Source organism: Notolepis coatsorum (genome assembly GCF_963971535.1).
Source record: "Notolepis coatsorum genome assembly, chromosome: 17".
NCBI lineage: Eukaryota > Metazoa > Chordata > Actinopteri > Aulopiformes > Paralepididae > Notolepis > Notolepis coatsorum.
Window position 1 is genome coordinate 102630326 of NC_140181.1, and position 27265 is coordinate 102657590.

Sequence of the window (27265 nt, forward strand, 5' to 3'; positions counted from 1 at the left end):
AAGAGTACAGATCAGTGTTCAGGTCACCTGAGCATATACACCACACTAGGATTCATGAGCTAATCTGATCTCAGATCGGATCAGAACTCCTATATTAAGACGCTTGACAAGTCAAGCACAGATACAAGTGATCTTTGACACCAAAACAATCATTTATTTTCCCATTTTCAGGCTATTTCACTCGATTAGTAATAGAAGGATGGTTATGTAAAAAAAAATTTAAATAAAGAAAACATCTATACCAGAGATTAGAAATATGATAATGTATTATTATATCATATCAACATTTCATAACAGCATTGGAGGAGTACTGTACTTTGGCAGAGATCCCCGAACGTGTAGTAACACTGCTCAGAGAAGGTGATCTTGTTGACGGTGTGTCTCAGGTAGCCGTGCTTCAGCAGACTGCTGGCGTACTTCCTGGCGTCCCGCCGGTCCTTGAAGCCCTCCACTCTGGAGTACAGCCAGTCCACCACGTCCGCACCTGGCACAGTGGGCACACGCACCAATCAATCACATCAAACCTTTATTTAACCAGACAAATAAAAACCCATCGAGACCGAGGTCTCTTTTTCAAGGGTGATCTGGCCAAGAAGGCAAAGCTCAAATTATGACAAAACATACATAACAAGACACAATACACACACATACAGTAGACTACCATACAACCGATATTTTAAATGAAAAGTCAAATTCAGTTTTAAAAAGTAGCACGAAAGTACAAGCACAATAAAACAATAGCAATAGACCAAAATAAAAAAAATGCAACATCAAACTGTAATGTACAGGGCAATGTCCTACTGGAATAGACTTCCACAATATTTGGTTTCAATTACCAGTAAGGTGGGATTCAAGAGGAGACTACGAGTGGCTGTGATGCAGAAAGAGATTGATTTTGGTTGGGTCTAATCTGTGTCTAATGAATGGGTTCTTGTGTTGGGTTATGTGTTGATTTGGAATGTCTGTCTAGTGGTTATGAGGAGTATTAGAGTATGAGTGTATGGAATGTTGTGCTGTTTTCGAGCACGTTTTAGTTTTCTCTGAGATGTCTTCGTTTGTTGTTTTATTGATATTTGTTGTTTTATTGATATTTGTTATTGTTCTATATTAGAACATTTGGCATACATAGTCGTTTGTATGTCTTTGATTGGTTTAATGTTCTATAATTGTTTGTATATTTTATTGGTGTTTTATTGATATTTGTTTTTTTTTAATGTTGTTTTATTGATTATTCTTGTTTAATTTGATATGTTTGGATCCAGACCCCAGGAAGAATAGTCGCTGCTGAGGCAGTGACTAATGGGGATCTGAAATAAAGAAATAAAGAAAATAAAGCAGGAGCAGCAGGTGGAAAGGATCTCAGATGTTTTTAGTTTAAAGCAACACAAGGAGATCGGAGAGGCCAGTTTGAGACGTGTCTGCAGGTCCTTCCAGGCCAGAGGACCAACATAAAATAGGCTTCTTTTACTTGCCTCAGTCCGCAGGGGCGGTATTTTAAAGTGCATCCAGGTGCTGGATCTGAGGTTGAGCGAGTTTTGAATTAATTCAAGCTTGGAACTGATGTACCATGGAAGTTGACCAAGAACAGCTTTATATATAAAAACATACAATGTGATGGTTACAAATCAAGCACAAACGGGGAGGTGTAGCTAGTCATTGCTGTTTCTCGTACGGTCCACCCTCCTTGAAATGTATTTCCAATGGACACATTTCTAAATCGACTCGTTTTAAAACAAATAAAGCATGAACATTGGCATGGTGTACCTTTCTGTGTGTATTCATCCACAGTCCATAGCTCGACGTGAAAAAATTCGCAATTAATCGTAAAGGTAGCAAAATAACAACGTTTATGTTTTCGTTCACTGAGGAACTACACTTCACTCTGGCGCTGCTCACTGACGTCACCACAGCGTAGACTCCTGGCTGTATTAGGGGACAGCACTGAACGACAGGCGTTCTACTGGTAAGTGTAGTTCTTTTTTAATGACAAATTAAAAACCTTATAACTAACTTTATTTCAACCAAAAATGCTTAAACAATAATGTTAGTGATAGAAGGGAACTCATTTTGTGCAAAAATGGAAAGCTTGCCAATGTTCATGAGGCAGAATTATCACAATAGCCGACAATACATTTTCCCAATGATAAATCCCTATACGGGTGGACCGCGCAGGAAACTAAAGTGACGTCAGACTACACCTCCCTATTGGCCAAAACTAATAAGCTAGTGTACTGAAGCAGGCACTTATAATAACACTGTCTACAGATGTCAGCGAAGGTTCTTCATCTTTTCATATTTAAATGAACATAATAGCCTATTCCAACACAACCTTCCCATTCAATGGCAAATTAAATTTCCATTATTGTCGACACATTTTAAAACCAAGCAGAACCACTACATAGTTTATTAAAAGCCTGACTGGGACGTGTTCTAGCTCCTCAGATGGGCTTAACCCGTTCACTACCACACTACCAAAGGCTTAACTCGCAGAGACAAAGACTAATTAAAGAGTAATTAAACAAACTTTGTACAGCAAATTGTTTACACATAGTCAACGTGGGAAATGAGCAACTGATCCAGGATGATGAACTTATAATAGATTGACTATGAAATTTGTTATAGCAATCCATTATCCGATGGATAGGCTTGCGTGCTCTTCATTAAACTGCCAATAGAATTTGCGGCTTAATGAAGAAGTCTCGCCGCAGACATTGTGTTCTTCTTGTGTCGCCCTGCGCGCCGCTCTTACCGATGACGGCGTTGGCGATGGTGATCTTCAGCCACATCCTGTCTCGGATCTCCAGCCCGGAGTCGGGCAGCTGCATCACCTTGACGATGGTCGCCATGTCCGTCTTACTCGCGGAGAGAGGCAAGTCGTCAAATTCTGCGAGGGGGAGGCATGTCAGACATGTTTAGTTAATGAGTGAGTGAGTGAGTGAGTGAGTGAGTGAGTGAGTGAGTGAGTGAGTGAGTGAGTGAGTGGTCCCTAAATAAGGGAGGAAAGGTCATCACCCTGTCCTCCCGTGACCCCAGGAGGGACATGTATTATTTAATAAACGTCCGTCCTTCGGATGAGACGCTAAACCGAGGTCCTGACTGAATCTCGGTCGTTAAAGAACCCAGGACGCCTATCGCAAAGAGTAGGGAGTTCCCCCGACATTCCTGGTCAAATTCCCAATCAGGTCTCTGACATCAAGGCCACCTAATCATCCCTCTCCCCCTTAATTGGCTGATATAAACCCCTGTCACCTGAGCCGTTCAGCCATGGTGTAGTAGTGTGATGTATGCCTGGTGCCGGTGTATGGCAGCCATTGAGCCTGCGTAGCCCAACGTTGGGTGCTACCAGTGGTGGTGAAGGAGGCAATTTCCACCCTACATTTCAGTGTCTAGAAAAGCGCCATATAAATGTAATGAATTATTATTTATTATTATTAAACACATGTTTATCGACATTCAATCTGGTGTCGCCCTGTTTGAGGTTGTAGTTAGTCATTGTGTTGTATTTACCATAGCGTGGGTCCTGTCAGGGCCGTAGCAGGGGTGTAAAGTACTTGAGTAATTGTACTTCGTTACAATACTTGAGTAGTGTTTTTGGGGATTTGTACTTTACTCGAGTATTATTAGGTTTGTATAGCCTACTTGTACTTTTACTCAATTACATTTCAGAGAAAAAAAAACATACTTTTTACTCCTTATAGACTAGGCAGAATTTCAGAAAATGTGCTTGTATAAAGTGCTGAAGGCATTTCGTGTTTATTTTTGGTACACAACATTTCTAGGGGTATTAAGGGGTGCTGAATCCAAATATGCTGTATACCAAGCTCAAAAATGTCAAATAAGGCCTCAAAATTGAGAAATCCAACATGGCCGCCAGCACCAGGCCCTCTCTCCACAAAAACAGGTGCTAAACCCACAGTTTTTATTCTACTGACATGAAACTTTGCACAGAACATCTGCACCTATAGAGGAAGAAAGTAGGAATATAGCTGGGGTGCAACCATGAGTAACAGGGTGTTTTTGACTGTCTAACTGTAATCTTTGTATAGGCGAGGATACAAAAAATTTAATTTCTTCAGTGTTTGCAGGAATACTACAGCAATTTGGTAATAACTGTACAGAGTTGGATACCAACATTAGAATCCCCCAAGTCTTAGCTTTCTTCAGGTACCAAGTTTATGCAAGTAGCTCTTATAAATCTGGATATATAAGCATTTTAATGTAAGCATGCTGTTTTAGGCGAATTTTCAAAAAATAAATGGTGGGGCTTAATGAGTTAAGTGTGACTACACAAGGTACAAACCTGAATTAAATGTGCTTTTGTAAGTTTTCTTACATACATCAACAAGGACGTAGTCACACCGGAGATTCAAGAATCCATACTTGGCGCAGAACACCTTGGACAGGCACAACTGAACATGTTTGTGGACAAACGTTTGTGTGAACCTCCAGATAGTGACCAGCACCTGAACCTGAAATCACCCATTCGAAAGAACAAAGCCAAGACATTTGCCTCTTTGTATGAAGTTGTGCAACTTTCCAAGAACAAGCAAAACACCATCAAAGTAGACAGGCAGATTCTACAAAGGCTCATCATAGCTTACAGAGCAGGTCGTAAGGTAGACCTTGACAATATCCTCCAGCATGAGTTCATGCCCATCCCGCCATCTCTGGCCACAACTAACGGGAGTCTACATTCCACCAACAAGTCTGTGTTCGCAAATATACTGACAAAACAAGTTAAAACCCCTGCATATCTTACCCTTCAGGGACCCAGCTGCCTGGTCATTGATGGCCAAGCTCTGGGAATGGCACTCGGAAAGCCACCTGACACTACAACATTTGGTGACTATGCCAACAAGTTCACTGACACCGTGTTGAAGATGGGAGCAAAATACCAGAGGGTAGATGTCGTCTTTGACAGATACCATGACCAATCCATCAAAACAGGCGAAACGAGGGTGAAACGCAAACAGCGCCACAGACCAGTACGTTGTGAAATCAAAAGCAAGTCTGTTCCACTTCCTGCCGATTGGTCGAGCTTCATGGCCCTTGAAGACAACAAATCAGATATTTTGAAGACAACAAATCAGATATCGCTCTCAAACCACCTGATAGAACACAGCCCGGATGATGAACCTGTAGTTGTAGTATCAGGGAGGTTTACTGAAGCGACAACTGTCAAGTCAACAGATCCAGATCTTGAAGTCTCCTGTCTGAGTGCTGACCATGAGGAGGTCTGATTTTCTCATCCAGGCTCCAGTGGAAACAATCGTTGTGTCAGCGCGTGACACAGATGTGCTGCTTCTACTCTTAGCTCACTATGACAGAATCCGATGTACGCATCTATACATGAAAGCTGGGACATCGAAGGATCCAAAATATTCCGGTAAAAAGCGGGGAGGTGGAATAGCTTTCATGTTGAACAACAATTGGTGTGATCCAGGCAACGTGAAGGAGCTTTCAAACCACTGCTCTCCAAACCTGGAGTATATATCCATCAAGTGCCGGCCATTCTTTCTCCCGAGAGAATTAACGTCGGTCATTCTGATTGGAGTGTATATTCCACCACAAGCAAACACAGGTGACGCGCTCTCCAAGCTCCACGACGAGGTAAACAAGCTCCAAGCAGCTAACGTTGACGCTGCTATTGTGGTTGTGGGTGATTTCAATAGCGCTAATCTGAGAAAAGTGCTGCCAAACTTCTACCAGCATGTGACTTGTTCTACCAGAGGCGGGAATATTTTAGACCATTGCTACTCAGAATTTAAGAGTGGGTACAAATCACATGCTGCCAGTCCTTTCGGCAAGTCAGATCACGACGCCATCTTTCTTGTACCGCAGTATAAACAAAGTCTCAAGCGCATTCCTGTAGTATCGCGAGAGGTGAAGCGCTGGATGGTGGCGTCGGAGGAGACGCTCCAAGCTGCACTAGAATGTACAGACTGGGGGGTGTTCCGCGATAACACAGATAATATTAATGACTACACGGAAACAGTGCTGGACTTTGTTTGTACTTTGGTAGAAGAAACAATCCCCTCTACCACAATTAGAGTTTACCCAAACCAAAAGCCCTGGGTAGACAAATCCGTCCGCGAAGCTCTGAAGGCGCGCACCTCAGCATACAACGCCAGGCTTGTGACAGGCAACATGAATGACCACAAGGTGGCGAGATACAATGTTAGGAGGACAGTAATAGAAGCAAAAAGGCGCTGCAGGGATAAAATTGAACTTCAATATGAACAGGCTGACTCTAGAGCTATGTAGCAGGGCCTCAGAACGATGACAGATTACAAAGGCACCTCCCTCAAACTGAACAGTGACATCCAACTGGCAAATGATCTCAATACCTTCTATGCGAGGTTTGAGGCTGGGAATAACAGCACCAGCCTACAAACCACTGCAATGGAGGGGGGGGGGGGCACTGCTGATGGAGACTCAGTGTTCAGGATAACAGAACATGAGGTGAGGAGGACGTTTAAGAAAGTGAATAACAGGAAGGCAGCAGGACCGGACGGTATCCCCGGCCGCGTCCTAAAAGTCTGTGCCGACCAACTGGCCCCGGTATTCACTGACATATTTAACCTGTCCTTAGAACAGGCTGTCATCCCCACCTGTCTGAAGAAGTCCACCATTATCCCTGTACCCAAAAAATCCAAGCCTGCTTGCCTCAACGACTACTGCCCTGTAGCTCTCACCTACATAGACATGAACTGCTTTGAGAAGCTAGTGAAGGGCTACATCTGTTCCTCCCTCCCCATCAACCTGGACCCCCTGCAATTTGCATACCGCCCCAACAGGTCCACGGAGGACACCATAGCCCATGTGCTGCACACAGCAGCATCACACCTGGACAAGAGGCAGGGGAACTATGTGAGAATGCCTTTCATCGACTACAGCTCAGCATTCAATACCATAGTCCCCTCGAAACTCATAGCCAAGCTCAGGGACCTGGGCTTGAACTATGACCTCTGCCAGTGGGTCTTGTATTTCCTGACGGGCAGACCCCAGGTGGTGAGAGCAGGCAACTGCACCTCCTCATCCATCACTCTCAACATAGGCCCACCAGGGCTGTGTCCTGAGTCCCCTCCTCCACTCCCTGTACACACATGACTGTGTGGCACAGCGGAACAACAACACAATCATCAAATTTGCTGATGACACAGTAGTGGTGGGCCTGATCTCTGCAAACGACGAGAGGGCCTACCTGGAAGAGGTTAAGGTTCTAGCGGGATGGTGTCAAGAGAACAGCCTCTCCCTGAACGTTAGCAAAACAAAGGAGATGATTGTGGACTTTAGGAGGTCGGGGTCAGGGACTACAGCCCCCTCAGCATCGACGGGGCACCGGTTGAGAGAGTGAACAGTTTTAAGTACCTCGGAGTCCACATATCCGAGGACTTGACATGGACCACACACATTGACAGTGTTATCAAGAAGGCACGACAACGCCTCTACTTCCTTAGGCGCTTAAGGAAGTTCAACATTAGTCAGAAGATCCTCAAGAACTTCTACTCATGCACAATAGAGAGCATCCTGACTGGCAATATCACCTCCTGGTTTGGGAATAGCACTGCACAAGACCGCAGCAGACTACAGAGAGTGGCCCGTTAAGCCGAACACACAATTGAAGGTGGGCTTCCCACTCTCCAAGACATTTACAACAAGCGGTGCAGGGGCAAGGCTAAGAGAATAATCAAAGACTCCAGCCACTCAAACAACTGCCTCTTTGAACATGGCAAGCACAGAGAGACTCAGAAGGAGCTTCTATCCCCAGGCCATCAGGATGCTCAATGAATGAACAATGAACAATAAGCAAACCATCAACACACCCACAGCGCACATACACTCACTTAAATAAACACACTGTAGCACCCACTTTACCACTTTAGACACACTTTACACTTTATATTTATATTATTGGTAAGGAAATTGCACATCATTCTCATTCCTTATTGCACCTCACCACTACAAGGTGGCACCACAATCTAAGCTATACCTCACCATTTTTGTACCAGCTGTACATACTTATAGATACACTGAACAATTTTGTTGTTTACACTTGTTTACGTACTTGACTTCTTGACTTTCTATTTTATACTTATTATACTTATTTTATACTATCTTGTTATTATCTAGCACACTCTCAGGAGCAACACAGAAAGAAACATTTCATGCAAAGTATTCTGTATTCTGTATGACAACTAATAAAGAAACTTGAACATTCACTTATATTGATATGGTAAAATAATCTTTTTATTTTATTATATTATAATCTATTCTATTCTATTCAGGAAAAGTGGCATTGGATGAATCATGCAACTGCAAGACACCTGCGACACCTGCCTGAATACGATTGATGACTGACAATAAATTACTGTACCTAAGCTACTGTACGCAAATTAAGGACTATCTAATTTGCATAAATGGCATGTTGATTAAAAAAATTCAAGAGAAAAGAGTTTGATGAATAAATCCATGGCAACATTTTCACAACTGATCTAAAATCAGGATATGATTTTAAATTCCTCATGTATACAAACATATAAAAACACATTTCATTCATGTTTCTACCTTGTTTAGTCAAAATGATATGCACTTAAATAGATTTCAGCCTGGCACTGGCGGCCATGTTGGATTTCTCAATTTTGAGGCCTTATTTGACATTTTTGAGCTTGGTATACAGCAGATTTGGATTCAGCACCCCTTAATACCCCTAGAAATGTTGTGTACCAAAAATAAACACGAAATGCCTTCAGGGTTATGATTTTCTGAAAATTTACCCTGTCTATTACATTTAAAATGCAGACCTACAAAGTACAAAGTACAAATCTCGCAGGTCCAACTATTTTAAATAGTATATTTGTTTCTCTGGCCGAACTAACGTTAACGTTATTAATTCTGCGGACGCTTTTTATTTCAAAACAGCCAATCAAATCCCCATCAATGGAAAATGAACCCGCCCATACACATGCTGATTGGTCCTTGTGCAAGACTAGAAAGCGGGGATCTTTGATTAAACACCTGCGATCAGAAGAATAGACAGTCAGAAAAGAAGTTTGTACTTTAACTTTTTAGTACTTAAGTACATTTAAAAGTAGAAACTGTTTTACTTTTACTCAAGTGTGTTTTTAGCCAGATACTTTGACTTTTACTTGAGTACGATTTTGAGACGGTACCCATACTTTCACTTAAGTATAATTTCTGGGTACTTTTAACAGCTGGTCCGTAGCTCTGCTCTTACCATAGTGTGGGTAGGGTCCCGTCAGGGCCGTCGTGTGGGAGATCCAGGCTGCAGGGTCAATGGGCCTCACTGGCTCAGCTGGACAAATAACCACAACAGAATAGTTCAGAAATGACACACAACCAACAACCAGCTATACAAAAACAAACACTGTGGATTTTAGTAAACATCTCAATTGGAAAATGGAGCAATTATTTTGGATGTTTTACAACGGTATATTTGGTTTGGACATTTTTGTATAACGCTGCAGTCGTATAAAACGTTGGTGCATCAAATAATAATAATAATAATAAGCACATCATTATTGGTGGTTCAGTCTAGCGGTGGGTGGTACGGCAATCTTGGATCGTCACTGGGTAACATGTTGTCAAGATATGTATTCATTAGGGAGAGATTGTGATATTATTCTCACACAATCCACACTTAATTTCTTTTCATAACCTTTGCCATAGCCACTCTGACGCTCCAGATACTTTTACTTATGTTTAACCCTTTCACTACCACACTACAGACCCGTTGTAGTGTGGTGGTGAAAGGTTAACCATCTGTAGTGTGGTAGTGACAGGTTAATCTTCTGTAGTGTGGTAGTGAAAGGGTTAACCTTATATAGTGTGGTTGTGAACGAGTTAACCTTCTGTAGTGTGTTAGTGAAAGGGTTAACCCTTTGTAGTGTGTTAGTGAAAGGGTTAACCCTTTGTAGTTCTTTCTCCCCTAATACCATCACATACATGAAGTCTTATCTTGAAGGTAGAACTCAGAGAGTAAGGGCAAATGGTGAGCTATCCTCTGCCCTTAGCTGTGGTTTTGGTGTCCCCCAAGGATCTATATTGGGACCGCTGTTGTTTAGTTTATACATTAATGATCTTCCAGCTGTATGCAATAAGTCTGACATCCAGATGTATGCAGATGATACGGTCATTTATGTCCATGCAGAAACCAAGCAGCAAGCTGCAAACAAGTTAACAGCGGTGTTGACATCGGTCACTGAATGGTTGACTAACTCATGTCTGCATTTAAACACCAAAAAGACTGTTTGCATGTTTTTTACAAAGAGGCTGATGAATACTGTCTCACCTGATGTCTATGTCAGAGGAGAAAGGTTGACAGTTGTATCCGAATATAGATACCTTGGGATAAAAATGGACTCCAATCTTACATTTAAAAAACAAATTAAATCGGTAGTAAACAATGCAAAGTTTCACTTATCAAACTTCCGTCACATCAGAAACTCTCTGTCAACAAAAGCAGCAGCACTGTATTTTAATGCCATTATTATGTCACACTTAACATACTGTCTGACTAGCTGGACACAAGCCTCCTGTACAACATTACGATCTGTACAGGTAGTTTACCATCAGGCTGTGAAAGTTCTGGACAGGAAAACAAACAGCCACCACCATTGTTATAGCATAGCAAACCAGAACCTACTGAGCTGGGACAATCTTGTCAAATTCAAAGATGCCTGCCTTACCTATAAAATCCTACATGGCTTGGCTCCTCCCCCCCTCTGTACTTTCATAAAACAGAAAGCATCTGCTGATAGATATACCAGGTCTGTAGTCAGAGGGGACTGTGTAGTCCCAAACAGGAGGTCTGCTTTTAGTCAGACAGCCTTTTCCGTGAGAGCAGCCCACACCTGGAACAGTCTGCCAACACGGCTCAGGGAGTATCAAAGTTACATCTCATTTAAAACTAACTTAAAATCATGGTTGAGAGATGGTCAAGTGTGCGACCATTTTAACTGAGGGGTTGTATTTTAATGTATTTATTTGTATGTATTTTAGGGTATTGTAACCTATACTGATTCCTACTGTGTTTTAATTAAGGTACTATGTTTTTTAACTGAGGGGTTGTATTTTAATGTATTTATTTGTATGTATTTTAGTGTATTGTAACCTATACTGATTCCTACTGTGTTTTAATTATTGTACTATGTTTTAATTATTGTTGTGCTCATGTCACCTGCCCCAGAGACTACAGTTGAAAATTAGCCAACTTGGCTAAACTGGCATATTTACAGTCAAATGTTCCTTAATATGCACTGTCTCTGTATTTTAAACCAATAAATACAAATACAAATAGTGTGGTAGTGAAAATGTGATCCCTTTGTAGTGTGGTAGTGAAAGGGTTAATAAGATAAAATGTTTAATAGTTAAAAAACGATTCGTTTTCCCTTTCAGGCCTATACTTTAAAGACTGCCAATGGGGTATCGTATCGTTATCAGTTGGCGAGTTGTGCGAGACTCTATTCTCTTCACGAGTTCTACGGCACGGTTCTCATTTGAAACGTTTGAAAATGTCTAAATCAAAGTGACCCGATCTCGACGACCACCGGTTACCATCGGTAACGGAGGCGCTTGTCTTGTCTTACCACGGGGGATGGTGAAGTAACTTCGTGGGGACGGGTCCCAGCACTTGGCAACAGTGAGACTAATAGGCCTGTAGGAGAAATACACAGACAAGTCCAATAAAAAAAAAAAAGGAACTCTATATAACTCTGTATGATAGCATGTACAATAGTGCTGTATATACCGTATATATCCATTTATATATATCCATATCTGTCTGAGTATACCTGCATATAACTCTACTCTACTACTTATACACCTGCATATAACCCCTACCCCCCCAAAGAAATTCTAACCCGGCTAACTAACCTTACTGTCATGCACTTGTCCTAATATACTAACCTACACTGTAGCACTCAACACTTTGATGAACATTGTTACTCAGCTGATAGAGTTGTGCCCTTCCTGATGACTTGTCGTACAGAACTTGTAAGTCGCTTTGGATAAAAATGTCAGCTAAATGACTAAATGTAAATGTATATAACTCTGTATGATAGCATTTAATAATACAATAATGCTGTATATACCCTATATACATATATTTATTCCTACTAGGGATATTATCGGCCGATATTGGCATTAAAATGTAATATCGGAAATTATCGGTATCGGTTTTCCAAAAAATAAATGTTTAATTTATATATTTAACCTTTATTTACCCAGGCAAGCAAGTAAGAACAAATTCTTATTTTATTTATTGTCAAAAGTATGCATAATGTTGTGTTAATAGAGATATGTAATGTTAATTACCTGAAATTATTCCGTTTTTTTGGGGGGGAAACCCTGCATATATCGGTATCGGTTGATATCGGTATCGGAAATTAAGAGTTGGACAATATCGGGATATCGGATATCGGTAAAAAAGCCAATATCGAACATCCCTAATTCCTACCATACATATCTATGCACATCTGTCTGTACATACATTACCTGCATATAATCCCTTTTACATATCTGTAGATACTATATCTATATCTGTACATATCCCTTACTAGTTAACTAGTTAGTAAGTTAACTCTTACTAGTTATGCTGCCGGCCAGTATGATTTACTACCATACTGTCTTTATAATCACTGTAAATAATAATACTACAACTCTGTACATACATCTGATTAGCACTACACTCAGTAGTACTTTACTGTTACATTTGCACTCTGGTTGGATGCCAGTTGTACTGTCCTTGTGCTGTATAATGACAATACATTTGAATCTAATCTAATCTAATCTAATCTAATCTAATCTAATCTAATCTAACGAAGATGGCAAGCAGCAAAACGACAACGGGAGCTCAAGAGATAAAAAGAGACAATGAGAGAATAATATATTATATCATCAGTCGGGTTTTGGACGTCAAGTCACATCAAAGCTGCTTAGAAAAACCCCTCCTGATCCCATCAAGGCAAGTCACAGGTCAAGTGCTCTGATGCGCTACAGTAGCCAGTCCTCACTGTACTGTATGATCTCATGAGGCACCGTTGCTCAGCGAGCTTCGCTTTAATGCTTTAAGCCCCGGTAGAAGCTCGTATAATATATCCCATGATTGGATCCGATTTGCGTCTTAGCAGAGCGAAGTGTATCCCTTTGTGTGTGAGATGCAGTCGGTCTGCAGCCAACACACGCTCTCTCTCTACCGCTCTCTCTCTCTACCGCTCTCTCTGCTTTACTGCTCTCTCTCCTTCACTGCTCTCTCTCTCTACCGCTCTCTCTCTACCACTCTCTCTCTACCGCTCTCTCTCTACCGCTCTCTCTCTCTACCACTCTCTCTCTCTACCGCTCTCTCTCTACCACTCTCTCTCTACCGCTCTCTCTCTACCACTCTCTCTCTACCGCTCTCTCTCTCTACCTCTCTCTCCTTTACCCCTCTCTCTCTCTCTCTCCTTTACCCCTCTCTCTCTCTCTCTCTCTCTCCTTTACCCCTCTCTCTCTCTCTCTCTCTCTCTCTCTCTCTCTCTCTACTCACCCGGTTTTGGACACGATCTCTCTTAGGATCCGGACGGCGTCGTCGTTGCTCATGTTCTCGAAGTTCACGTCGTTCACCTGGTGAAACAGAACACACAGGGTTAATGGGCCCCGCCACGCCGGCTCTTAACCCTTTCACTGCCACACTACCAAAGGGTTAACACTTTCCCAGTGATAATACGGAAGGTTAACCCTTTCACTGCCACACGACAAAGGGTTAACCCTTTCACTACAACACTACAGAAGGTTAACCCTCTCACTACCAGTACCACAGTGTGGTAGTGAAAGGGTTAACCTTCTGGAGTGTGGTAGTGAAAGGGTTAACCTTCTGGAGTGTGGTAGTGAAAGGGTTAACCTTCTGGAGTGTGGTAGTGAAAGGGTTAACGTACAGCATGGGATTCATGAACAGAATGATTTCTTCTGCAGGGCTTCTCTCCTTGGGGGTCAAGCTGGTGCAGGCAAACCCAGGTCAACAAGAAACACACCAGGATACTTAGATTGACACTATTTTATTAATGTATTACGTAAAAAAAACTAAAGGAACCGAGCGAATCCGATGATATGCGAAGCACGCTGTTCCACTCCTCTCGTCCTTTATGTAAATCCGTTAATAAAATAGTGTCAATCTAAGTATCTTGGTATGGAACTGTTTTTTTTTTTTATTAAAAAAACATTTATAATAATTATACACAAAACAAAACACACACAATACAGTAGTAGTAATAATAATAATAATAATAACAAGACCTCACAATACCACATTTTTGTTGTTGTTTAAAATCATTTCTGCCATTTCATGCACTTGTACAATGTACACACGTTAATCCCGGTGATGCTGCCAGACTTTCAGACGCGTAATCTGCTTTCCGCTGCTCTACATGTGGCTGAAAGAGGCAGTGTGGTGGACGCCATGACAGATGACTCATCAGTACAGCACGGCACGGCAGTGGGGGGGGCCATGGGGGGGGGGGCAGCCACACAGAGATCAAAGAGAAGCCACTACAGGAAGGAGGAGGAGAGCCTGGGTACATCCTCTACAATACAGGAGGCCGGGGAGGGAGGGGTATATTAACCCTTTCACTGCCACACGACAGAAGGTTAACCCTTTACTATCACACAACCGACGGCGATGCTCCATCATTAGCATCATTAGCATCGCCGTCGGTTGTGTGATAGTAAAGGGCTAACCTTCTGTACTGTCACAGTGAAAGAAAGGGTTAACCGGCTGTCGTGTGGCAGTGAAAGGGTTAATAGGTCACAAAGCCACACAGCGAGCATTTCCGCTACGTCTCGTGTCGAGCAAAAAAACGTACCTCTTCACCATAGCCGTCTAATACACTAATAAAACTCTGAATCTGGAAAAAAAAACGTTTATTGCACCATAAAAAAAGTATTTTATATGTCTGCACTTTATGTGCTAATTTTATGTCTATTCTATTCTACTATTTGATTGCACGGCACTATTGCAAGGTAAACCACTGCACCATAAACAAGGTGGCCTGTTGGGATGTTAGATCCTAATGTGAAAAACGGTGATTTTATATGTCTGCACTTTATGTCTTTTTTTCTGTTGTGAAGCACTTTGAGCTGCAGTTTCTGTATGAAAGGGGCTATACAAATAAAGTTTATTATTATTTTTATTATTATTATTATTATTATTATTATTATTATTATTATTATTATTATTATTATTATTATTATTATTATTATTATTATTATTATTATTATTATTATTATTATTATTATTATTATTATTATTATTATTATTATTTATTATTATTATTATTATTATTATTATTATTATTATTATTATTATTATTATTATTATTATTATTATTATTATTATTATTATTATTATTATTATTATTATTATTATTATTATTATTATTATTATTATTATTATTATTATTTCACGTTGTACAAGCAATGTTTGGCAGGTCGTGGGGTGTTTTTTGTCATTGTGCCATTACACTAAATGTCCCTCAAAATAAACGGTAAATGGCTGCATTTATATAACAGGTTTTTATCCAAAGCGCTTTAAAAATGTTGTTCCTCACATTTGACCCGTTCACTCACACATTCACACACCGACGGCGGAGGTGAGACCATGCAAGGTGCCCACCTGCTCATCAGGAACAATTAGGGGTTAAGTGTCTCAAGACGCTATCCGGGAGGAGCGGGAATCGAATCCGGGCACCTCCGGATTACCAGACGACTGCTGTACCTCCTGACCCACTGAACTCATGCAGAACAGTATTTTTTAGGGCCGTTCTCGACGAAAGAAATTCGGATTATCGTCGTACCGATTGGCGCTGTGGCCTGTGGTTGGATGCCACATTACTTTTCGTTGTACTGTACTGTTGTGCTGTATAATGATAATACATTTTAATCTAATCTTGATTTAATCAACACATCTGTGAAACTGGGTTACCCACATTATTGTCCTTCTACTTTTCTACTGTACTATCATTTTATTGCCTGTATTCTTCTGTATTCTACTATTACCCTGCCCATACCTGTACCTCCTCTCCCCCCTCCATCCCCCCTCCCCCATGCCTGTACCTCCTCTCCCCCCTCCCTCCCCTCCCCCTCCCCCATGCCTGTACCTCCTCTCCCCCATACCGGTACCTCCCCTTCCCCCTCTCCCATGCTGCTATGGTCCCCAAGGGGCTCAATAAAGGAATAGCTCAAAGAATGCAGAAAGACCTCCTCATATCTATAGATTATTAAAGACCTAAAGCATATTCAAGGATATTATTGTGAAGTCAGATGTGTGCTCGTCTTTTTCTAGGAAGCACCTCATTCAGTACGGAGAAAGAAAAGGATTAATTGACTGAAAACATTCTAGTCAACTAGAGCAGGGGTTCCCAAAGTGGGGGTCGCGAGCCGCCGCGGGGGGGGGGGGGGTAGGGTGTCGCCAGATGATTTAAAAAAAATATATAAAAAAATATAAAATAAAAAAATAATTTTTTTTTTTTTACCTCCTTATTTGGGGGTCGCGGCCTGAAAAGTTTGGGAACCCCTGAACTAGAGGACTGAGGCCGCGTTCACACTGCAAGCGTCCATGATAGGGGACAGCTAGAAAGAACTGAAGGCCGTCAAAAATCATTGGCTGTGATCTCCCTTCTGTGGCCTCTATATTTGCCGCACACATCAGGAGGAAAGGGGAGAAGGTTATCAGTGACCCCCTCTCACCCTGCTTACTGCCTCTCTAACCCCCTTCCCTCTGGTAGAAGACTCCAAAGTCTCAGGTGTAGGACATCTCGTTTTAAGAATAGCACATATCCCGAGGTTGTCCGTCACCTGAACTCAAGCCTTAATGCACAGGCACTCTGTACTATAAGGGCTAGCACCAGCCGACAGGCATTTTGAGGCAATACGCACTTTAAATGGAGCACTGAGCTCTTTTATGCACTGTAGCCTTTTTAAAATGTTTGTGAAATACTTCTACTTCAGGGATTGCATTGTATGTATTCTTGTATGTTTTTATATTGTATGTTTGTTTCCCACTGTTTTATGATGAAATGAGCATTGCACCGAGACAAATCCCAATCAACCATGTGTTGAAATGGCAATAAAGTATCTATCTATCTATCTTAGTGCTCAATTCTGATTTATTGATCGGATACAATTTTTCTTTTGTTTGTTCACATTAGATTCCAGTGTGAACTGATCACACGCTCCTGAACTGACCCACATACAGTGTGAACAATAACGATGGTGGACGTTAACCCTTTCACTGCCACACTACAGAAGGTTAACCCTTTCACTACCACACTACCAAATGGTTAACCCTTTCTGTGAGGATTGGTTCTTTCCCCACCACAGGCTTCTTAAAGTACTGTGATGATTGGTCCGTTCCCCGCCACACGCTCCGTTCCTTTAAGGTACTGTGAGGATTCTGTGATGATTGGTCCGTTGCCGAACGCACACTTCTAAGTCAAGTATCAATTACCATCACGCACCTGATGTGTGTTCTAATCAGCACCCCAGAGGCTTCATATACTCTGACCTTCTGTTATTCGATGCCGGGTCGTTTTGTGTACTACTGTTCTGAATTACACCTGCATATACCTGCTTTCCCCGTCGCTGTTGCTGTTTTTTGCTCTCCAGGATCTTTTGTGGAGAACTGCTGTGGAGAACCTGGTTCCCCGTTCGGAGCTACGCCTCGTAATCTGCCCGCTTCTCGCGTTGCGCTCTGGTGAGTTTTTGGAAACTGTCTTTTGGATTATCAGTTTTTTGTGTGTTTGGTGAACACCGAAGAGATCCCGTTTTTGTTTGTACTGGACTCACCTAATTTTTGTGTTAGTTTAACACTGAAGATACCGTATTGTTTTTTCTCTGGACTCTGCTAACTTGTGTGTGGTACACCGAAGATCAAGTCACTTGGATTTATACTGGATCAGTCACCTCTCTGCCTCTGTGTGTGCGCTGGGCTAACTCTGATTTCTCTCTCTCCGTTTCCACCGGGAGTGAAAGCTGGGAGTATCTGCAGAGCCGCTTCAACGTCACTAGCCAATTCCTCACCACTACCTACTGGGAGTATCTGCAGAGCCGCAACATCTTCACATGCCAGATTCCCCGTTTGTTCGATTGCTGTACTTCATTCCATCTTGTGACTCTGTAAATAAATACGCCCTAGCTTTTGGCTAACTCTGAACCCTCTCTCTGTGCCGTTGCGTTTGAGGTCGGTTACAAACCATAACACTTTCACTGTGACAATACAGAAGGTTAATAACCCTTTCACTACCACACTACAGAAGGTTAACCCTTTCACAACCATGCTACAGAAGGTTAACCCTTTCACAACCACACTACAGACGGTTAACCGTCTGTATTGTGGTCTGAAAATACGTTTGAAGATTTGAACCCTTTCACTACCACACTACCAAATGGTTAACCCTTTCACTGTGACAATACAGAAGGTGAATAACCTTTTCACTGCCACGTGACACAGGGTTAACCCTTTCACTACCACACTACAGAAGGTTAACCCTTCCACAACCACACTACAGACGGTTAACCGTCTGTACTGTGGTCTGAATGTTTGAAGATTTGAACCCTTTCACTACGACACTACCAAATGGTTAACCCTTTCACCGCCACACTACAGAAGGTTAACCCTTTCACTACCACACTACAGACGGTTGACCCTTTCACTGCGACACTACAGAAGGTTAACCCTTTCACAACCACACTACAGAAGGTTAACCCTTTCACTACCACACTACAGACGGTTAACCTGAAGCAGTAGTGTACAGTACCTAAAGTACTTGAAAAGATAGTTTCAGTTAAAATAAATTCCTTTCTTGAAGAAAACAACATCTTAGAAGAATTTCAGTCAGGATTCAGAAAATATCATAGCACTGAAACTGCCCTCACCAAAATAATCTAGTGACCTCAGGCTAAACTCTGACGAGAATAAGATCTCCATCCTTATCTTGCTAGATCTCAGTGCAGCATTTGATACAATCGATCACGATATTCTAATCGATCGTCTTGAAAACCATGTCGGTTTCTCAGAACATGTGCTAGGCTGGTTTAAAACATACATCAGAGGGAGGAAATTCTATGTTAAACTAGGAGATCACATGTCTGATATATACGACAACAACTATGGAGTTGCACAAGGGAGTTGCTTAGGTCCTTTACTCTTCTCCCTTTACCGCTGGGTGATATCATCAGAGAACATAATGTAGATTCCCATAGCTATGCGGATGATACACAACTGTACATATCTGCTGAACCAAATGATACAGCGATTAGCTCCATTACAGACTGCTTACTGGCAATAAATAAATAGATGAGTAAGAACTTCCTGAAACTAAACGAGAACAAAACTGAAATTCTAATTATCGGCCCCAAAACTAAAAAATAAACATTGATAAAGAACCTGGGAGGACTAACCCCTTGGATCAAATCTGAGGTCACTAGTCTCGGGGTTATCATAGATTCAGAACTGAACTTCAATTCTCATATTAGCAAAGTGACGAAAACATCGTTCTTCCATCTCAGAAATATAGCAAAAGTACAACCATTTATTAATCAGAACGATGCTGAGAAGCTAATTCATGCATTCATATCTAGCCGGTTAGACTACTGTAATGCACTTTTCACAGGTCTCCCTAAGAAAACCACAGAGAGGCTTCAGCTAATCCAAAACTCTGCAGCCTGACTGCTAACAAGAACCAAAAGGAGAGAGCACATTAGTCCAGTCTTAGCTGCTTTACACTGGCTTCCTGTAACATTTAGAATTGACTTTAAGGTCCTTCTCCTTACATACAAAGCTCTAAATGGACAGGGACCTAGCTACATCGCCAACACTCTAATAAATTACACACCAGCAAGAACACTGCGATAATCAGCTGCTGGACTACTAGAGGCTCCCAGAAACAGTCAAAAGAGGATCGGTAATGCAGCCTTTATCAACTATGCCCCAAAACTGTAGAACAAACTACCCCAAAACATCAGAGAAGCCAACTCGCTAGACATCTTTAAAAGACAGCTTAATCTCTTTGCTCAGGCATTTCACTGTGGGGTAATGCAGGCAAATATCTGAAGATAGATATCTGCTACCACCTAGTGGCAAGGGTAAATATTATTATAGAAACATCAGGCATATCCTGACACAAATTGTACTTACCTGCACTATTCTTACCCTGCCTACTTTTATACACTGCCTAACAAATTTATGTGTCGGTTATCACACTTTTTACTTCTTACTGATGACTATTTTTAAACTGAATCATTTTAAACAATTTTTATTATTTGTATTACTGAATCAAACTGTAAACAGAGCTATATTCTTACCCTACCTACTTTCATACACTTCCAATGAAATTCATATGTATGTTAGAGTGATGCTCTGTTGTGAGCAGAAGATGACTTTTGACCTAAATCTAGCAAAGTTGTTTACCATTCCAGTTACCGGTAGGTACATCGTGCCAAGGTTGATTCTCCTAACTGGGCCATTTTCATCTGATTGAACAATCTTATCACACTTTTTACTGTAACCTTGCTATTTAAATTTTAAATTTTTATGCTCGCTTATGCCTGTATTTTTTACTGTTGTTGTATGTCCGTTCTATTTTATAATTTTTTGACTATTTTTAAACTTAATCATTTTAAACTATTTTATTATTTGTATTACTGAATAGAGAGCCTATTAGGATGCTAGATCCTAATGTGAAACACTGTGATTTACCTTACCTTGCTATGCTCGCTCATGCCTGTATTTTTTACTGTTGTGAAGCACTTTGAACTGCAACCTCTGTATAAAAAGTGCTATACAAATAAAGTTATTATTATTACCTGAAGGAGCATCATGTCTGCAGTAGTAGTGTTACCTGAAGGAGCATGTCTCCAGTACAGTACAGTGTACAGTACCTGAAGGAGCATGTCTGCAGTAGTAGTGTACAGTAGTGTACAGTACCTGAAGGAGCATGTATGCAGTAGTAGTGTACAGTAGTGTACAGTACCTGAAGGAGCATGTCTGCAGTAGTACAGTAGTGTACAGTACCTGAAGGAGCATCATGTCTGCAGTACAGTAGTGTACAGTACCTGAATGAGCATCATGTCTGCAGTACAGTAGTGTACAGTACCTGAAGGAGCATCATGTCTGCAGTAGTACAGTAGTGTACAGTACCTGAAGGAGCATCCTGTCTGCAGTAGTACAGTAGTGTACAGTACCTGAAGGAGCATCCTGTCTGCAGTAGTACAGTAGTGTACAGTACCTGAAGGAGCATCATGTCTGCAGTAGTACAGTAGTGTACAGTACCTGAAGGAGCATCATGTCTGCAGTAGTACAGTAGTGTACAGTACCTGAAGGAGCCTCATGTCTGCAGTAGTACAGTAGTGTACAGTAGTGTTACCTGAAGGAGCATCCTGTCTGCAGTAGTACAGTAGTGTACAGTACCTGACGGAGCATGTCTGCAGTAGTACAGTAGTGTACAGTACCTGAAGGAGCCTCATGTCTGCAGTAGTACAGTAGTGTACAGTACCTGAAGGAGCATCATGTCTGCAGTACAGTAGTGTACAGTACCTGAAGGAGCCTCATGTCTGCAGTAGTACAGTAGTGTACAGTACCTGAAGGAGCATCATGTCTGTAGTACAGTAGTGTACAGTACCTGAAGGAGCATGTCTGCAGTAGTACAGTAGTGTACAGTACCTGAAGGAGCATCATGTCTGCAGTAGTACAGTAGTGTACAGTACCTGAAGGAGCCTCATGTCTGCAGTAGTACAGTAGTGTACAGTACCTGAAGGAGCCTCATGTCTGCAGTAGTACAGTAGTGTACAGTACCTGAAGGAGCATGTCTGCAGTAGTACAGTAGTGTACAGTACCTGAAGGAGCATCATGTCTGCAGTACAGTAGTGTACAGTACCTGAAGGAGCATCATGTCTGCAGTACAGTAGTGTACAGTAGTGTACAGTACCTGAAGGAGCATCATGTCTGCAGTACAGTAGTGTACAGTACCTGAAGGAGCATGTCTGCAGTAGTACAGTAGTGTACAGTACCTGAAGGAGCATCATGTCTGCAGTACAGTAGTGTACAGTACCTGAAGGAGCATGTCTGCAGTAGTACAGTAGTGTACAGTACCTGAAGGAGCATCATGTCTGCAGTACAGTAGTGTACAGTACCTGAAGGAGCATCATGTCTGCAGTACAGTAGTGTACAGTACCTGAAGGAGCATCATGTCTGCAGTACAGTAGTGTACAGTACCTGAAGGAGCATCATGTCTGCAGTACAGTAGTGTACAGTACCTGAAGGAGCATCATGTCTGCAGTACAGTAGTGTACAGTACCTGAAGGAGCATCATGTCTGCAGTAGTACAGTAGTGTACAGTACCTGAAGGAGCATGTCTGCAGTAGTACAGTAGTGTACAGTACCTGAAGGAGCATGTCTGCAGTAGTACAGTAGTGTACAGTACCTGAAGGAGCCTCATGTCTGCAGTAGTACAGTAGTGTACAGTAGTGTTACCTGAAGGAGCATCCTGTCTGCAGCAGTACAGTAGTGTACAGTAGTGTACAGTAGTGTACAGTACCTGAAGGAGCATGTCTCCAGGCTCTATCCTGCCGTCCGCCGCCACAGCTCCGCCCTTCATGATGGAGCCGATGTAGATACCCCCGTCCCCCCGGTCGTTACTCTGCCCCACAATACTGATACCCAGGAAGTTGTACTTCTCTGTTGGGGGAGGGAGGGAGGGGGGGAGGGAGAGATAGAGAGAGAGAGAGAGAGAGAGAGAGAGAGAGAGAGAGAGAGAGAGAGAGAGAGAGAGAGAGAACAAATATTATTACTTGCTATTATTTTACTTATTTAGACTTTTATCTCTACGCCCCACTATCCGCTGGGTGCATACTCTGACCTTCATCATGTTTTGTAACAGATTACAGAAATTCAAGAAGCCTATTGGAACGTGAGGTTCTGATATGATTTGATTAATATATCTGCATTATTTTATCCCACTTTATGCTTTGCTCTTGCTGCTTGTTTTACACAGATTTGTATGTCTTATTTCTTACTGATGTAAAGCTCTTTGAACTGCAATCCCCTGTATGAAAGGTGCTATACAAATAAAGTTATTATTATGATTATTAAATAAGATCGCAGCATTAGCCAGACCACGACGGTTATAAAAGGTGCACTCTGCATGATTTTCAGTGGGTTGGAATGAGGACTGTGTAAACTTAAAAGGAACACGCCAACATTATGGGAACTGGGCTTGTCTTCTTCTCCAGAGTCAGACGAGAACATTGGATACCGACTGTAGAAGCTATGACATCTAGCTCTTCAGCCCTGCGTTTGACAGCTCTGTGACAACTGATCTCACCAGTCACGCTGTTTCTATGTGTAAGGAAAACTCTGCGAGCAAAGCGTCCAATGGCCTAAAATGCGTTGCATCCTCGTCGCGGTAAAAACCCCTCTCTCTCGCGTCAAAATATTCATTTTAATTATAATGAATTAAATAATTGTATAAAGAACTTTCCATGTCTGTCATCTAATAATATATTCCATTACCTTTCCTATCGGTATCGAAGTCAAAATGTTGGTATCGTGACAACACTACAACATACAAAAGCAGCTTGACTACCTATATCCCTTGCGTCTAGTAGGCATGGGCCAATGTGTGCTTTTGGTGGTATGTGCTATTGCACAGATGTTTGTCCCTTAGTATGCACACGCACAGTATAATATGCATGTAATAAATAGTTTGTTAATAAACTCTGTTACTTGAAAATGTTTCACTGTGCTCCTAAATTTCTTTGTGTGCTCCTAAATTCTTTTCATTTAGGAGCACATGTGCTCCTTGGGAAAAAGGTTAGCGTAGAGCCCTGTGGTATAAATATGGAATATTAATACGGTCTATTCCACTATAGCTATAGTGTGCTGTATGATGACAATACATTTGAATCTAATCAAATTTTGATCAGTCGCCAATCGCTTCCGTGGTACCTGTTGAATACGGGGGGAGCCTCTCGCTTATGTTTTGCACGTGGCCCTCGCCTTATAAGGAGCTGGCGGGTGTGTCTGTGTGCAAATTCAGGTGTACGAGAAGTCGAGAACGCGCTTCCAGTTTGAGAACGAGTGACGTACTTCATTGAGGGGATCGCAGCTGCGATCATTTTGGCAACTTAAGAGAACCTCTCCCATGCGTTGATGAATCCGGGGGTAACTGTCGTAGGTTTTCTCTTACGAACTTCCAACGAGGTTATTTAAGAGGAAACTTACGACAATGTTGGTGAATGAGATCCAGTAAAGCGCATTTCCCATAATGTTGGAGTGTTCGTTTGATTTGTACACAGTCGAGACCATGAGACACAGGCCGGTACGTTACAGGCGTATTCCAAACAGTAGAAACAACAGAATATATTGCACGTCTTCTGAATTTTATGTTTATATATGCAAATGGGGCATTTCCTCATTAAATATGAGCACATTTGCATAATATCGCCAAAGACACAAATCACCAACATGGATAATGCCAAATTCAAAAACTTGGTTTCATTTTGTTGATACATTCAAAACGATCGATAGATTTTCACCTAGTTCTGGTATAAAATGTACTATAAACCCGGCTATAAATGATATATCAACAAACCCTTCTGGAATTAGAAGCAGGATATGGATGGGAAGAAATGTGGAACGTTTGGTGTGTGTAGGTACTAGGGAAATGGAGTTCCATGTCTTTGTGTGTAAGTAAAATGCATAAAAACTAGTTTTTGAGAAAACACCCTCACAGTTCTGTATTGTAATTGTGATCTATGGACACAATCAGACAAAAATTAAGTAAGATAAACAACCAATTGTCTCAATATCGTCGAAAAATATCATTGAAAAAAAGCAAAAGGGCAATTTCGGAAGTACTGTCTCGCCTTAAGTGGATAAAACAGATGACAGAGGTTAAGAAGCGTTACCCATGTTGAGCGTGACGGTGATGATGTTGAGGCTCATGGTGGAGTCTGTGATGCTGCTGAACGATGACGACTGTGGGGAGAGAGAGGGGAACACGATTCAATAAAAAAAAGAAAATTTATTAGTCCCGAAAGGGATGATTTAAGGCATGGATACGGCAAACAGCTACACTTATACACATCCAAGACAAAACAGGGGACAAGAGACATACATGACACTATTAAAGCACAAGAGACATGACACTGTTAGAACAGGATCCTTATATTGTTGATCTGTCAAGTCTAATAAATAAATTCGGTCAGTACAAAAAAAGTGCACCTTCGTCAAAAACTTTTAAATCAAGGGGTCAAAAGGTGTATATTAGTGAACTGACCATTCCTTGTACTGTGGCCATTCACCAGTCGAATGGCCTCTGGAACAAAACCAAACTTCCTTCTGTTTGTTTTACAGGCAGGCTGTCTAAAGCGCTTTCCTGATGGCAACAAGTCAAAACATAAGAACAAAGCGGGGCTCGCAACTCACTTGTAGTTCCAAGGTGTTTAATAGACAAAAAAGGCAGTAGATGCGACGTTTTGACCTTACCGGTCTTCCTCAAGCATTTGTTCTTATGTATTACTGTTTTTACAGTTTGGCTCAGCACCAACAAATGGAGGATGTGCGTTATTTATTTTCTCTGAACAAGTCAAAACACACATGAAGGACACGTGTGGAGTCACTAATTATCTTATGTGCTTTCTTGAGCACTTGAGCACTGTTAAACTGTACTAGGGATCTTTGTGTTTTGTAGGGCTGTCTTAAATACTTCGAAGCTACGAAGCTTCGTTCGATGGGCATGGAATTCGAATATGAAAATAAAATTAGATTATAAAAAAAAACTAAACAACTACAACAAGCAATGCTGTTTGTTATTTAAGATGAGGTCGGACTCGGCACTGACAGATTTGTGTTCATTGTGCTGCTTTTATAAAGCCTCAAATGACGGCTTACAATATTTCATGAAAGCAAAGTGTTTTGTTTGTCTAAGATTTAAAAAGGTTTAAACTTTACAGCACTGACAAAGTTGAACAAAGTGCTGTACAAGTCCCCCCCAAAAAAAATCATTATAATATTTTTTTTTAATCTCGAAGCTTCGAATGAAAATCGAATCTCGGCCCGAAGCTTCGAATTCAAAAAAAATAATCGAAGGTCAGCCCTAGTGTTTTGCCGATAATTTTTGAGCTAAGGTTGACAACACCTTGCACTTTGTTCTTGTCTCTTTGACAGAGGTATGTGAACCAACATACAAATGAAAAGGTTAGAATACTTTTCAACAAAGGAAGAATAAAACGTTGCCAGAATTCTCTGGTCGGCTCCAAAGGAGTTTAGTTTATGAAGACAGTACAGCTGCTGATGAGCCTTTTTTATAATGACATCTGCATTGTCACTACATTTGGCATCAGGTCAGAGAATCCATGCATATCCACGGTGGCACCAAGTCCATATCAATCAAATGGCTGCATTTATATAACAGCTTTTGTCCAAAGCGCTTTACAATTGTGTTCCACCACACATTCACAGTTTCACACACCGACAGCGGAGGCGACCAATGCAAGTTGCCGACCTGCTCATTGGGACCCCCCCCCCTCCCCTTGGCGCGCAATCCCGACATCAAGCTAACTTTTCTTCCGCGGACGGTGAGGTGTTTAACCCTTTCACTAACACACTACAGAAGGTTAACCCTTTCACTACCACACTACAGACGGTTGTAGTGAAAGGGTTAACCTTCTGTAATGTGGTAGTGAAAGGGTTAACCCTTTGGTAGTGTGGTAGTGAAAGGGTTAACATTCTGTAATGCGGCAGTGAAAGGGTTAAGGAGGGAGGAGCTATACTCACTCTGTCTATCTTGGCCACTTTGTGTCTCCGCCTGCGACGCTTGTGTCTCCGCATCAGCTGAGAGGAGGAGCTCTGTTCTGTTGAGCTGCTGAGTCTGAGGGAGGGAGAGAGAGAGAGAGCAAGAGAGAGAGGGGAGAGAGAGAGAGAGAGAGAGGGAGAGAGAGAGAGGGGGGAGAGAGAGAGAGAGAGAGAGAGAGAGAGAGAGAGAGAGAGAGAGAGGGAGAGACAGAGAGAGAGACAGAGAGAGAGAGAGAGACAGAGAGAAAGAGAGAGAGAGAGAGAGAGAGAGAGAGAGAGAGAGAGAGAGAGAGAGATAGAGAGAGGGAGAGGGAGAGAGAGAGAGAGAGGGGGGAGAGAGAGAGAGAGAGAGAGAGAGAGAGAGAGAGAGAGAGAGAGAGAGAGAGAGAGAGAGAAAGAGAGAGAGAGAGAGGGAGAGAG

The 27265-nt window shown here is 41.8% G+C and overlaps 1 protein-coding gene across 1 annotated transcript in view; it reads right to left on the reverse strand.

The window, feature by feature from the left end:
- LOC311244192 (segment polarity protein dishevelled homolog DVL-1-like) overlaps positions 1-27265 on the reverse strand; it is a gene marked incomplete at its 5' end in the record, with an annotated part of 42207 nt that overhangs the window by 9620 nt on the left and 5322 nt on the right. The window contains 8 exons of the mRNA XM_084333599.1: positions 317-484; positions 2750-2884; positions 9239-9316; positions 11610-11677; positions 13547-13623; positions 22587-22726; positions 24958-25027; positions 26828-26921. Of these exons, the coding sequence (XP_084189725.1) occupies positions 317-484; positions 2750-2884; positions 9239-9316; positions 11610-11677; positions 13547-13623; positions 22587-22726; positions 24958-25027; positions 26828-26921 (830 nt within the window). The remainder of the gene's footprint in view (positions 1-316; positions 485-2749; positions 2885-9238; positions 9317-11609; positions 11678-13546; positions 13624-22586; positions 22727-24957; positions 25028-26827; positions 26922-27265) is intronic.